Raw genomic sequence first — 13,611 nt, 5'->3', positions numbered from 1 at the left:
ATCCCAGCCCGAGGAGCAGAGTGAACTGGATGTGGCGGAGCTCTCTGCCTCCCAGCTTCCGCTCTGCTGGTCCCACCGTCTCTCCTTATTCTAACAAGCTCGCTGCTCTTTCTCGTACAAAGACTTCCTCCCGTTTACCACTGCCCCTTGGGAATAGCAGACCAGTCACAGGTGCTAAGTCCTAAAGATAAAATAACGTGCTCCTGCCCCGTTTAGCCAGATCTCTGACTAACTGCTCTCTCAAAGAATTCCTCCCGAGAATGAAGGTCCAAGCAGAGCTTGGAAAAGAGAAATACTCAAACAGGTTCCCGTCCTCTGGAGTCTTGTTCATGGCTGTTGTGACGTCTGTCCTTTATTTCTGTGACCTGGCCAGGCCGTGACTGGGGTTCCTGTTCATCCCTGCTGTCTTCTGCCCCCTGTCCGTAGCGCGGAATTTGGGGATCGAGGCAGCGGGCCTGGCAGGATGGCTGTCTTTGAGGCTTCCGTGTGTTGTAAGAGATGTTCCGCATTTCTCACAGGGCGATGGCATCAAAGGCTCCTCAGGGGACGCAGGTCAACCAGGAGTCCCCGGCACAAAGGGCCTTCCAGGGGAGAGGGGCCCCCAAGGACTGGGCCTGCCAGGTCCCAAAGGCGAGCGTGGCTTCCCCGGTGATGCTGGATTGCCCGGACAACCAGGCTTCCCGGGGCCTCCTGGCCTCCCCGGTGCCCCAGGACAGATCGGTACGAGGGCCCAGGCTTGCATCTTTCACAGTCGTGAGACACTGTTTATGCTTCTACACCTGCTGTTCTTCAGCGGCGTGTGAAAGGGGCAGGGGGTGGGGATCACATGAGGTGCTGTGCTGCTCCATCAGGTCTCAGCACGCACGTGCGCCACCCGGCCACGGGGTTTTCCCGACCCAACACGGGCTCTCGCCCGTGCTGGATGTACAGAGGCTGAGCACCGACGTTCAGAAACGGGCCTCCAGTGCCCTGCCCACCGCAGCCTCCCCACCACCACGCACCTGCATGCACACGAGTGCACACACAGACAAGCCAGGCACTCTGCACTGCGGCACGATCGCCTCACGCTGCGCTGCATCTGTCTCCCAGATTGTGACTCAGGTGTGAAAAGACCCATCGGAGCAGACGGGCAGGAGACCATCCAGCCAGGTACCGTCACAGCAGGACCCTTGGAGAGTGTTCATAGAGTTTGTGCTCAGGGAGAACGGCCGGGGGTCCCGCCGGAGGCACGGAGCCGCCGTCAGACTAGAAACACGTGCGGACTCGCCTTAGAACCCAGGGCAGGGCCGGGGATGACCACGTGTCACCAAGCTGTCCCCACAGTACGAAGCCTCTGTTTACAGGATTGGTAAGACGCAACGGATAAATAAGTAAGTGCTTTCTCACCTAGAACGTGTGTCTGCATGTGTGTGAGGGACAACGGTGCATTACTTACCCGTTTGACAGGGTGAGGATCAGGTCCACGTGAGAGAAGACTTTGGTCCAGCCATGAATGAATGCTTGAGAGAGCAGGGCCGATGGACATAGAAAGGATGCCCGGTGACCTTAGCTCCGTGGAGGGCCGGGGGCAGCCCAGAAGCTGACCTGGCTGCCATCAGACAGGCGAATTCTCCAGCCGTGGGGCCTAGAAACTGAGGGGGGAAGCCAGTCAGAGGGATGAGTCCAGGGGGTGCCCGGTCAGGATTTGAAGAGCAGAGCGCAGAGGGTGAGTTTTTCAGTCGAAGAGGCTGGCAGGCCATCTGGACATCGGGCAGCAGCGGCTCGCCTGTGGGAGTCGCGGTCTGGGGCTGACTCTCAGGATGCAAGCTGGGGTTGGAAAAGAGCATCAGGACCCATGGGCCCCGCCACGAGGTGTGTGGGTGGGTTAGGCACTCGGGCCAGGGTGCAGAGCGGGAGCAGCAACCCCGGAGCTTCCAGGGGTCTGGCCAGTCTCGCAGCTGCAGGAAGGCCCTGCGGGTGCGGCTCTGCGGGCTGGAGGCCCGGCCCCCTGAAGACGTCCAGGGTCCGTCCTTTTGATGACCTGGGCTGGCCGTCTGCGCCTCAGACCGCTCCTGTGGCAGAGGAGCCCACAGCTCCTCTCTGGCCGTCAGGTGGGGCCAAGGTAGGAGCCCTGCTGGATCCCAGGCTGACAGATAAAGGGCATCTCAAAGAACCGCTGCTCCTGTGCAGGTTCCCAGTCTGACAAAACACCCCTGCGTGGTATCCCCAGCCAGAGGCGGCCACCACCGGGTTTCTTCCTGCCCAACCCAGCAGCAAGTCGTGGCCAGTTCTGAACCTAATCAAAGTCACAGAGCATCTTTCAGTCTTCCTCCATCCCCAGTCGAAATTTCCAGACAAAGAAAGGCATCCATACTGGCTGACATGCATGGGGGGCCCAGATGAACAGGGCTGACTTGCCCTGACGAGGCGGGCCCCCCTACCAGCACGGCCCGCGTTAGCCTCCGACGGGACTTCCTTCATTTGCACTTTATATTAATATTACGATTGCGTTACACAGTGAAATTAAAGTTGCATCAGCATCGAGATTGTCTCATCAGATCGCCCTGATCGTCCCATGGCAGCAGGTTTTCACGTCCGGTGTTCTTGGCCTTAGCAACATCTGACGCCGTGAGGCTGGCTGTGCGCTGTGGTTAAACGGCCATCTACTCTCTTGGCAGGTTGTGTTGGAGGACCCAAGGGATCCCCAGGCCAGCCGGGTCTCCCCGGCCCCCCAGGTAAAGGGAAAGCCCTTCCCGCCCTGCTCAGAGCGTCCCCACCTCCCCTGCCCCTCTCCGGCCCTGCTGCTCTGCCCCTGCTGACCCCCCTGCCCAGATGTCCCGGGTTCTTGGTACAATTCCGCACGCTGGCTGCTTCTGCGGGAGGCTGACTGTGCTCAGCGCTGCAGGAAACTGACTGACACCTAGTTGAACCCTGAGGTTCCACAGGCTGCTGCCCCCAGAGTGGTGACCACCTCCGGGGGTGGGCTCAGAGACAGTTTTCAGCGGGTCCAGGGGAAGCGGAGCCCAGAAGGTACACCCGTCAGCTGAGAGGAGAGGGGTGTGAACAGCATGCAGCTTCTGGGGTAGACCAGCGCTCCATTGCTGGGCGACACCGACCTTCGGTTGCTGGTGTGGACAGAGCTTCAGCTGCTGGTGTAGACCGAGCCTCAGCTGCTGGTTTAGACCTACGCTTAGCCCTGCCAGCTGCCAGGGGTGCTGTTTCTGAGCTGACGTGCCCGGGGCTCATCACTTCCTGGTTTCCTAAGAGACCGTGTGGGGTCAGGGCCCGGCCTTGAGCCTCTCTGTCCCTCTCCTGCTGGGGTCTCCTCGGGTGGCTCTGACGTGTGTCCGGGTCTCTCTGGGTCGTTTAGGTGCCAAAGGCCTCAGAGGAGTTCCAGGATTTTCAGGAGCTGACGGAGTGCCAGGGCTCAAGGGTCTCCCAGGAGATCCAGGTCGAGAGGGATTCCCAGGACCCCCAGGTGAGTCGGGGTGGGGAGCTGCTCGGCCGCGTAGGTTCGGGGAAGGACTGTGTGTACGATCTGGGTGCCCCAGCTCGGTTGTCTTAACATTTAGAAACTGCAGCACATGCTCAATGACAACTTTTGCTCGTCCTTGGGAAATGAAAAAATGTCTTCCTTTTCATCACGGGTGTTTTGTGGAAGAAACTTACAGACCTTGCATGGGAAAAAAAAAGTAGGCAGAAGGGTTTTTCTCTGGGGGATATGAGACATTCTGAGGACTTGTAAAGTTACCCTCTGAGCCCTCATCACCAGTATCTGATCTGCTGATCGCTCACTGGATACCACGCAAAGAACACCTGTGTTTTGCTGTTCACAGCGTTGCCCATCTGCACTGCAGTTTACAGCTTGTCTGAGTCAGCAGTTCAAACCATTTCATCTACATCTGACCCAGCAAAGCATCATGGGAGCCATTTAGTGGCTAAAAGAGCTTAACTCATGGAGGGCAATGAGCATGTTTCCAGAAATGAACGGTGGGCAGAAGTTGGCAGTACCTGCCTGTGTGTCCACACACCCTGGAAAACAACTTGGTGACCCCAGACACAGCTGTCCCTTTGGGGTCCCAGCTCGGAGGGGTGCGGGAGCCCAGCTGTGTTACTTGATGCACAGAGGGCCAGGCACTGGGGAATTGTATTATCTGAACAAAGCTATAGATGGTTTCACTGAGCCTCCCCTCCAAGCCAAACATCCCCTGCAGGATCCCGGCCACATCCTCTCCTAGGCTCCCTGGAATCACTCTCGCCGCCCCACACTGGTGAAACATTAAAACTCTGCTACTTCTAGAAAGTTCTCGGTTGGCATGAAACCTGCCTCCCAGTAGGTCTCCGTTGGTTGTTCCTTGAGTCAGTGGTTCTGTTCCATAACCACCCCTCACCCACAAGGGGAAACAGTGGCCACACGCCCCATAGACATCTCGCAAGTGGGCAGACCTGACCCCAGGAATGCAAACATTTCTTTTTATGACTTAATACCCATGCCCGCAGAAATCTCCCGTCCTTCTGTGACTGCCCTCCAGCTTGTCAGCATTCCTTTCAACCGAGCTCCAGGAACTAAAGAGAACATTCCAGATGTCTGGACTCACCCAGAACAGTGGATTCCTTACATGTAGACCCTTAGCAAATGTTTTCAGCAAAGAATAGCTGAGCTGTGCCCCTTCCCTGTCCTGCACTCAGCCAGTTGGTCTACTCCTAAACTTACAATTCAGGACCAGTCCCTGATAGACCTTCTTCCTGGAGTCAGTGCTCCAGGCGATGGGGACCGTTGCAAACCTGGATCCCGTTGCCTTTCATGCTGCTCCATGACTTGCAGAATTAGGAGGCCTGCTCCCTGCGTCTTTTATCAAGGCCTTGGAGAGAAGCAAAGGGAAGTGTTTCCACCAGCACCCCGGGGGAGCGGACTGTGTCCTTTTGCCGCCCTCCTGGGATGGTGAGAAGCTGCAGCCTTGTCCCTTTGGCGACAGAAATGTACTGAATTGAAGTGTGAATCGTTTTGAGAGGATGCTAATCACAAACAGCAGCATTTTATTATAGAAAAAGCGTCCGTCCCAAACACAGGATTTTGTAAACACTGGTAGCTGAGCAAGTGCCACTTTAAATACAAAGCAAAGGGGCAAAACCTACAAGCATTTTGCCTTTAAGAGAAAACGTCACATCTCCTGCAGAGGTGATCCCACCCCAGCCCGAATGCGGCTTCATGTCCCATAAAGGCATCGTAGCATCAACCTATACGATGGTTAGGATGCTGGTATGTGAACACCTTCTTGCCTTGAAAACAAAGGGGGTTTAGGAACCACAGCTCGTGCGCCCAGCCGAGCAGGCTTAAACTGCAGGATCTGGCCAGCGAGTCAGATGTGCCTTCATCAGACTGGAGGAGGTCACAGTGCTTAAAGCCTGGTCCTCATTCAAGCCTGCCCGCTGGTGTCCGCAACCTCCCTGTTCACGACCCCAGCCAACGAACGCCAAATGCTTCAGTCCAGGGAGTGCTGAGCCGGCCACCCCCCCAGTCCACCGTAGCTACCGCGCAGGGCTGGGGTCAGACGCGGGGAGACAAAAGGACACCCCTGGGAGCCGTGTGGGTTTGAAATCAGAGATGTGGCAGGTGCTCGAGCTGAACCCCACAGCCGACCCCACTGTCTCCAGTCTCTTTCTGATGCTGACCTCTGCTTATGGGGATGCCCTGTGTTTCCTTTCAGGGTTCATGGGACCCCGCGGCTCCAAAGGTGCAGTGGGCCCTCCTGGCCTGGATGGACTCCCTGGCACCTCCGGCCTACCGGGGCCAGTCGGGCCCCCAGGAGACAGGGGCCTTCCTGGAGAAGTTCTGGGGGCCCAGCCCGGGCCCCGGGGAGACTCTGGACTGCCTGGACGCCCCGGAGTGAAGGGCGCTCCCGGAGAGACAGGCCCACCTGGCTTCAGGGGTGAGTCACAGAGGCAGCAGAGCCGGGGCGCGGGGCCACTGCTCCGAGGCTCCTGGTGGGGGTCAGGATCGAGAATCCCTGCTGGGGGCAGGGGTGAAGCCCAGGACCGCACACAGGCCCACGGGTCTCCATCCTGCTTGTCTTTTGTTCCGGCGTTCCTTCAGAACGTTCTAGAGCAGTGATTGCCTGCTGTGTACAGCAGGGGTCCCAAGCCTTTCTGGCACCAGGGGCCGTTTCACGGAAACAGTTCCTCCATGGATGGGGAGGGGGCATGGAAACAATGGGTAGAGGCCCGCCGGCTGTGCACCTCGAGCTGTGTGCTCCGGTTCCCCCTGGTCACAGGCTCGCCCTGGCCCCAGGCGGGCGGGAACTGGGACGGGTGCAGTTGGCGTGAATAAGCCAGGGGTGGGCCGTGCTCAGAGACAGATGGTCTGGCACACAGCTCAAGGTGTGGGCGGAGAAAACGTGACTCTGACCACCTCACCCGTGCACGTTCAGCAAAGCGGCAGGGTGCCCGTTGACTGGTGTATGAACAAGGTACCCAAGGCTTTGCGTGTCCAGTGTATGCAAAACGGGCCCTGAGAGCCCAGAGCGCAGACTTCCATGGGCTTGGGTTGCTGGAGTGGGTGGGGTGACCACCAGGCCGTTTGGGGTCTCCATCAGAGAGGCATCAGCTATTAGGATATCAGCTGTGCTGTCCTCAGCCCAGCGTCCGAGCCCAGGCTGACTGGGGCTGCCTCCAGGGTGTGGGACGTGACATCCCCCCTGCAACGGCCTCCAGACCAGTGGGCATCCTTCACAAGCAACACTGAGGGCTCTCGACGGGCAGACGGAGGCCCCACCCTCAGGAGTACGTGCCTGCCCACCTTGCCACCTTGCTGCAATCAGAGCGTAGAGTCTGCCCGAGCTCTTTTACCGAAGGACGCCTCTGGTAGATTTTTTAAATGTAGTTGTTTCCCACGGACTTCACAAAGTCTGAACAAATCCACAGAAAATAGCAAGCCTGTGGAGGTTTCCCATGTTCAGTGTCACCTTGATGACTTGCTGGTTTAGGCAGAGGATTTTGTTTGATCAAAGCTCTGGCTTCCAAAGCGTCAGTTTGGGGAAACTGTTTCCACGTCTGTTCGACCACCCCTGGCAGGAGCAGCAGGCAGACCAGGATGTTCCACAGCCATTTAATGCACTTGTCAAGAGCATTTTAAAATGTGGCCAAATGCTCAAAATGTCACATCAAGTAAGAAAAGCTAGATGAAAACTGCGCTTGAAGTGAGATGTCAGTTCCGCAAATACCTCTTGTAAATCTAGTCACGAGAACTAAGGCCAGAAGGAAATAGAGCAGGATGGTGGTGACTGTGTCTGGGGAGGCCGTGAGCTCCTTCCCCCTTGTCTTCAAGCTTCTGTATGTTTTCCTGACTCCTTACCACCTGGAAAGCCTGTTCTTACAGGACAGCGCTGAGGAGGAGCTGTCCCGTGCAGTGAGCCACGCAGGGCTGGCTTCACAGTCTCATCTCCCCTCCCGCAGGAAGCCAGGGCATGCCTGGGATGCCGGGCCAGAAGGGCCAGCCGGGCTTCCCAGGACTCTCGGGCCAGCCGGGACTGCCAGGGCCGCCAGGACAGCATGGCTTCCCAGGAGCACCTGGTCAGGAGGGGCCCTTGGGGCCCCCGGGTGCCCCCGGCTTTGAAGGTAAGGACCCCCGCTCCCATCTAGTGGAGGGGCCTCAGGTGTGCCCTAGGGAGCCCGCCCTGCAGAGCCGCCCGGGCTCTGAAAGCACTGCGCACGGCCCAGCTCGGGACAGGAATTCATCCTTCCACAGCCGGAGGCTGGAAGCCCACAGGCACGGTGGCGGCAGGGCTGGTCCCTCCCAGGTCCCTCCCCGTGGTGTGCGGCTGGCCAGCTTCTCCCCACACCCCACAGGGCCACCTCTGCCTGCCCGCATCCTCAGCTCTTCTTTCTATAAGGACACGCGTCATCCTGGCTTAGGGCCATCCTCGCGACCTCGGTTAATTAACCTCAGCCCCCTCTCTAAAGGCCAGCTCTGAATACCATCACATCCCGCGGTCTGGGGCTGGGACATGTGTGCTCTGCAGGGACACAGTCCAGCCAGTATCAGGTTCAGGACACGCATGTCACCAGATGGGGGGTGCACCGCTCACACCTTGACGCTCACCGCTGAGGTCACACTTCCCAGCGTCCCTTCCAGACGTTTTTCTAACCAAAAGCTGTTATGACCGAGGTCTCCAAGGTATCCTGAGAGGAGTTCCCTCTGTGCAGCCAGTTCATCCTGTGTTATCTCCCTCCCCCACCTGACAGGTCTGCCTGGAGACAGAGGGGAGCCGGGAGACACCGGCGTCCCTGGCCCCGTGGGCATGAAGGGTGACTCTGGGGACAGAGGTGACCCTGGGCAGCAGGGAGAGAGAGGTCGCCCCGGAAGCCCCGGATTTAAAGGAGTGTCTGGAATGCCCGGTGCCCCGGGGCTGAAAGGTGAGTGCAGAGCACGACCATGGACCTGCCTGGGGCGGGGCAGCCCCGCGGGATCGGGGGGCCCCACCTTGCAGTCCCCAGAGGCTCTGGGCCCTGGCGACTGCGGACGCTGCCCAGGCTGGCTGTGACCGCTGTGCCCAGTGTGTCAACTTACCACGGTGCAGGTGGGGTGTCTGAGGAGCAGGCCTTACTATCTGTGAGGTGGACTCCCCTAGGAGACAAGATTCAGGCCCGGAGGCTGGCTGCTGAACAGAAGCCACAACCAGGAGAGGCGCTTGGTCCCCAGCCTTGATCCCCCTGCTTGAGCACAAGGCGGGGTCCTCTGGCCCTTGACTGAGGCGGGGACACCAGCTCTGTTCCCCAGCCTTTGCAGTGTTGGCACCACGCTGACTCCTGGGACCTCTTTCTAACCTGGTAGAAAGACCACGGAGCAGTGACTTCCAGTTTCCTCCTGTCTGTCCGCTTGCATTGGCCTTGCGTCTGGTCCCCGATGGCCCACAGGCTGACTCTGCCCTCACGGCGCAGACAGCCCCCTTAGGAAGTGCTGAGAAACCCTCCTGAGAAACCCTCCTGAGATTGAGAGTCTCAGCATCTCTTCACGCAAGTCACAGTGGGGCTGCCACTGCGCCGGCCATCTGAGCCTAACCCAGCACGTTTCTTGTTCTCTCTGTAGGAGCCAGGGGCTCCCCCGGGATGGACGGCTTCGAAGGCATGCTCGGCCTCAAGGGCAGACCTGGGCTCCCGGGAATCAAAGGAGAGGCAGGGTTTTTCGGAATCCCGGGGCTGAAGGGCCTGGCTGGTGAGCCGGGTGTGAAAGGTATGTCAGCTCTCAGCCAGATTGAGACTCACTTTCAGGGGGGCCAACAGTGCTCAGAGCAGTGTCCCGGGAACCCACACCCTAGACAGCGTCACAGAAGAGACTCGCTCCCGGAGCCTGGTCCCTGCCACAGCACACTGGCCGAGCAGTAAAGGGGTGCCCCTTGCGGAAGGACATTTGACAGCCAAACTGACCCAGCTTTAAGAACAAAAACAGCCCAAGAAATGCACCCCGTGTATATTCTGAAGGGCAGGAAGCACCTTTGGTGAAAGAGGGACACGGCAGTCCAGGTGGACAGATCCACTCCATGCAGAGAGATGGTGACCCCCAGGAGGGAGTCTGGACCAAGCCCCGGGCCCCCTCCTGTGGGAGGCACGTGTTGAGGAAGAGTGTTCCCAACAAGCTGTGTTTCCATGACGTTTGTTCAGACACCCTTGTTCTGAAAGTGTCATCACCGTCTCTAAAACTACTGAGTTATTAATAACAAACGTGGACGGGGATGCAAAGACCTGGAACCTCAGACCCCACTGGGGGGATACTCCCCGGGTGTGGCCAGGGTGGAGAAGCTGGCGGTGTCTTAGGAAGGTAAACACCAAGATACCTGGCAAATCTCCTCCCAGGCGTGCACTCCTGGATGTGAGCAGGTCCACACAGAAGCTCATGCACCAGTTTCCTAGCAGAATGCTTCCCACAGTAGCCCCAGCCAGGAACAACTCAGACGGCCGTCACAGATAAAGAAAACACGGCCTAGCCCCATGGAGGAATACGATCTCACCTAAGAAAAGGTTTAGGCTCTGACACAGACTACAACAGCGAGGATGAAACTTGAAAATATTATGCAACGTATTGCCTGCTGCCGTTTGTTGAAATGTCTGGAACAGGCTGACCCTGAGACAGGAAGGGAGTCAGTGGTTTCAGTTGCTGAGAGAGGGGAGACAGAGGCGGAGACCCTTGTGGGTGCAGAGTTCTCGGGGGGTGGAGATGTTCTGAAGTCAGCAGTGGTTGGGAGGATGGGGTTTCCCATCACCTGGGTCCCCAGCTCGCGGTCTCAGGGGAGCCTTGTCACCTGGGGCTCAGCCCAGCAGGACCCGGGCTCCACAGAAAGGAAGGCAGGAAGGCCAACGCGGCCAAGCGGCCTTCCCGACGTGGGTGCTAACACCTGCCTCGGAGGTCAAGGTGGTGACCGCATTCTGTTCCCTTCCAGGCAGCCGAGGAGACCCCGGGCCCCCAGGACCGCCCCCCATCATCCTGCCGGGAATGAAAGACATCAAAGGCCAGAAGGGAGACGAAGGCCCCATGGGACTGAAAGGGCACCTGGGCTTGAAAGGTGAGGCCCGGCCCGGCCTCGGCGCTGGCGGCCTGGGGCCCCCGCCCGCCCAGCCCTGATCTGAGGGCGCAGCAGGGGCGCCCTGTGCCCACATCCACGTTCTGCAGCCCTCCTGACACCTGAGGTCTACCTAAGGGGCTGGGGTGGTTCCCGGAGGCTGGGAAGCAGAGCAGGGTCCCCAGAACATCACGCCCACCTTCCTGCAGGCCTTCCTGGAATGCCAGGCATCCCTGGGCTGTCGGGAATCCCCGGGCTGCCTGGGAGACCCGGCCACATCAAAGGAGTCAAAGGAGACACTGGAGTCCCCGGCGTGCCCGGCTCCCCAGGGTTCCCCGGCGTGCCCGGCTCCCCCGGAATCATGGGGTTCCAAGGCTTCACGGGCACTAGGGTAAGTAGATGCCTCCTGGGAGTGCCTCTCCCCGAGGCCTGCTGGCCCGAGCACTGCGGTCCACAGCGCGGGGCTGACAGGTCCAGTGAGGGTCAGCGAGCCAAGCTGACATCTCACTTAGGAGCTGAATGCCTCTGGGAACATCTCTGAGCCTCTCTTTGCCTCCCATCTCAAATGTGGGGAGAGAATGGGACCCGCCTCGCAGGGCTGCTCTGAGGCTGCAGTGGGCTCCTGAGTTGGGATCCGATACGTTTGCCTGGATCAGCCTGTCAGAGGGCAGGGTGCAGTCCTGATTATCCCCACCGCCGTCACTGTGTCACTGACGTTAATTGCAATAAAACTGCCACTGTTGGGACTTCCCTGACGGTCCCATGGTGGAGACTCCGCCTTGCTCTGCAGGGGTTGCAGGTTTGATCCCTGGTCGGGGAACCAAGACCCCACACGCCGCGCAGGGTGTGGCCAAAAAGGAAATTGCCGTCGTCACTACTTTGCAGTTTAGTAAGAACAAGTGTGCAGGCCATCTGCTATCACTATATTACACTGGAAAACTTGAGGCCTTTTCTACAAAATGATGGCATAAAAAAACCTTGAGAACTGGTTTTAGCGCAATAGCTGGGAATGCTCACCCTTCAAAACCACAGACGTCATGAACGGCCTGTAAGATGGTTTCCTGTTTGACTTTGCTCCAGGGTGACAAGGGCACTCCTGGGAGAGCAGGCCTCTTTGGTGAGGTGGGCCCCACCGGTGACTTTGGTGAGTGTTGCTGAGAAAACGGGCCACCCCTGATCCAGAGCACCCTGGGCAGCTTGGGGACGTCGGGCCTGCGGGTGCTCTTAGTCGTTTAGAAGCAAATCATTCGTGTCCAGATTGTGGCACCATAGAAGTTGCAAAAGTAACCGCAGGAGACCTGACCTCAGCCATCTTTTTTTGCACCTGACAGGCGACATCGGAGACACGATAGATCTACCCGGGAGCCCGGGCCTGAAGGGGGAACGGGGCACCACCGGAATACCAGGTACCCAAGCCATCCACAACCCTGCCCCTCCTCTGCAGTCACTCGTGAGCTGGCTCGTGCACCGTGCCGTTTCCTAGTGAGCCCCCGGACCACGTTGTAGGGCTGGTCTGAGCTCTCCAAGTCCAACATGCAAGGAAGAGTGGGATTTTTTATTACCTTGTGAGGATGTCAGGAAGCCTGTATCTCCCTGAAAGGGAAGATGGTGAGAAGCAGCACTCAGTGGTGGGGGTAGCTGCAGCCTCTAAAATGTACCGCGTGAGCCTGGGCTCCTGGGATGATGATGCACAAAGCAGATGATGCAATGACCGGAGCCCCTGCAAGCAATGAAGGGTCTAGAGGAAAAGGGAGTGGGAGTCAGACCCCTCCCCTGAGTGAGACAACAAGGAAGGCAACCCCCACCCCAGCCTATGGACATCAGGGGGCGTCACGCCCCCTCTGTAAGCGTCACTGAAGTTCAAGGTCAGAATTCCTGCCAGTGGTCACATCTCAAGGGACTTGGACTGATGCTCCTTCCTGGGTTTCTATCTCAGGAGACACCCCCGCCCCCCCTAGCCAAGTGCTCCTAGGTGCTCAGGGTGGAGGAGTCTGTTCACGTGATCGACCAATGAAGAGGGTGCTGAGCAGGTTCTTTAATGAGAATGAGCTTCAGGATGGGAAGGGGTGGCCAGTCTCGCTGGGGTCAGACCCTGAGTGACACTTAGGGCCAGGCGGCCTCGCCTGTGAGCTCCTCGGGACTCCTGTGGATGCCTCTTCTGGTCTCCCGGTAGCTCTCGCTCCAGACACGGGGTGCCTCAGGCTGGCTGGATCTCCCATCCGAAACAATTAATCAGCGGCCCAGACACACCGAAACATGTGGCCCAGAATCTAAGTCTGCCAATGAGCAGCTGTGCCCAAGGGGCTCATTTAAAGGGCAGATTCCAGGTGTGATCCAGACCTGAGAGGTTCAAACAGCTCCTGCTTGACTAACTGCCCAGATTCCCCAGCACCGTACACATCAGCAAGCGATCAGACAGGGATCTGCCTCTCAGATGAGGGATCTGCCGCTCAGACGAGGGATCCGCCACTCAGATGAGGGATCTGCCGCTCAGATGAGGGATCTGCCGCTCAGACGAGGGATCCGCCTCTCAGATGAGGGATCTGCCGCTCAGTTGAGGGATCTGCTGCTCAGACGAGGGATCCGCCGCTCAGATGAGGGATCCACCGCTCAGATGAGGGATCTGCTGCTCAGACGAGGGATCTGCTGCTCAGATGAGGGATCCGCCGCTCAGACGAGGGATCCGCCGCTCAGATGAGGGATCTGCTGCTCAGTTGAGGGATCTGCTGCTCAGACGAGGGATCCGCCGCTCAGACGAGGGATCCGCCGCTCAGACGAGGGATCTGCCGCTCAGACGAGGGATCCGCCGCTCAGATGAGGGATCTGCTGCTCAGTTGAGGGATCTGCTGCTCAGACGAGGGATCTGCCGCTCAGATGAGGGATCCGCCGCTCAGATGAGGGATCTGCTGCTCAGACGAGGGATCCGCCTCTCAGATGAGGGATCTGCCGCTCAGACGAGGGATCTGCCGCTCAGATGAGGGATCTGCCGCTCAGACGAGGGATCTGCCGCTCAGATGAGGGATCCGCCGCTCAGATGAGGGATCTGCTGCTCAGTTGAGGGATCTGCTGCTCAGACGAG

The 13,611-nt window shown here is 58.6% G+C and overlaps 1 protein-coding gene across 1 annotated transcript in view; it reads left to right on the top strand.

The window, feature by feature from the left end:
- The window catches only part of COL4A2 (collagen type IV alpha 2 chain), a 160,928-nt gene that overhangs the window by 135,491 nt on the left and 11,826 nt on the right, over window positions 1–13,611 (top strand). The window contains exons 25-36 of the mRNA XM_055426708.2: window positions 519–720; window positions 1,090–1,149; window positions 2,658–2,714; window positions 3,350–3,457; window positions 5,688–5,909; window positions 7,432–7,593; window positions 8,221–8,391; window positions 9,065–9,208; window positions 10,413–10,535; window positions 10,742–10,923; window positions 11,613–11,676; window positions 11,864–11,938. Of these exons, the coding sequence (XP_055282683.2) occupies window positions 519–720; window positions 1,090–1,149; window positions 2,658–2,714; window positions 3,350–3,457; window positions 5,688–5,909; window positions 7,432–7,593; window positions 8,221–8,391; window positions 9,065–9,208; window positions 10,413–10,535; window positions 10,742–10,923; window positions 11,613–11,676; window positions 11,864–11,938 (1,570 nt within the window). The remainder of the gene's footprint in view (window positions 1–518; window positions 721–1,089; window positions 1,150–2,657; window positions 2,715–3,349; window positions 3,458–5,687; window positions 5,910–7,431; window positions 7,594–8,220; window positions 8,392–9,064; window positions 9,209–10,412; window positions 10,536–10,741; window positions 10,924–11,612; window positions 11,677–11,863; window positions 11,939–13,611) is intronic.

This window comes from Moschus berezovskii, chromosome 13 (assembly GCF_049115385.1).
Source record: "Moschus berezovskii isolate FMDL1 chromosome 13, NW_MosBer_1.0, whole genome shotgun sequence".
Classification (NCBI taxonomy): domain Eukaryota; kingdom Metazoa; phylum Chordata; class Mammalia; order Artiodactyla; family Moschidae; genus Moschus; species Moschus berezovskii.
Note: the sequence above shows the minus strand (reverse complement) of the source record. Positions and strands in the feature narration are given on the sequence as shown.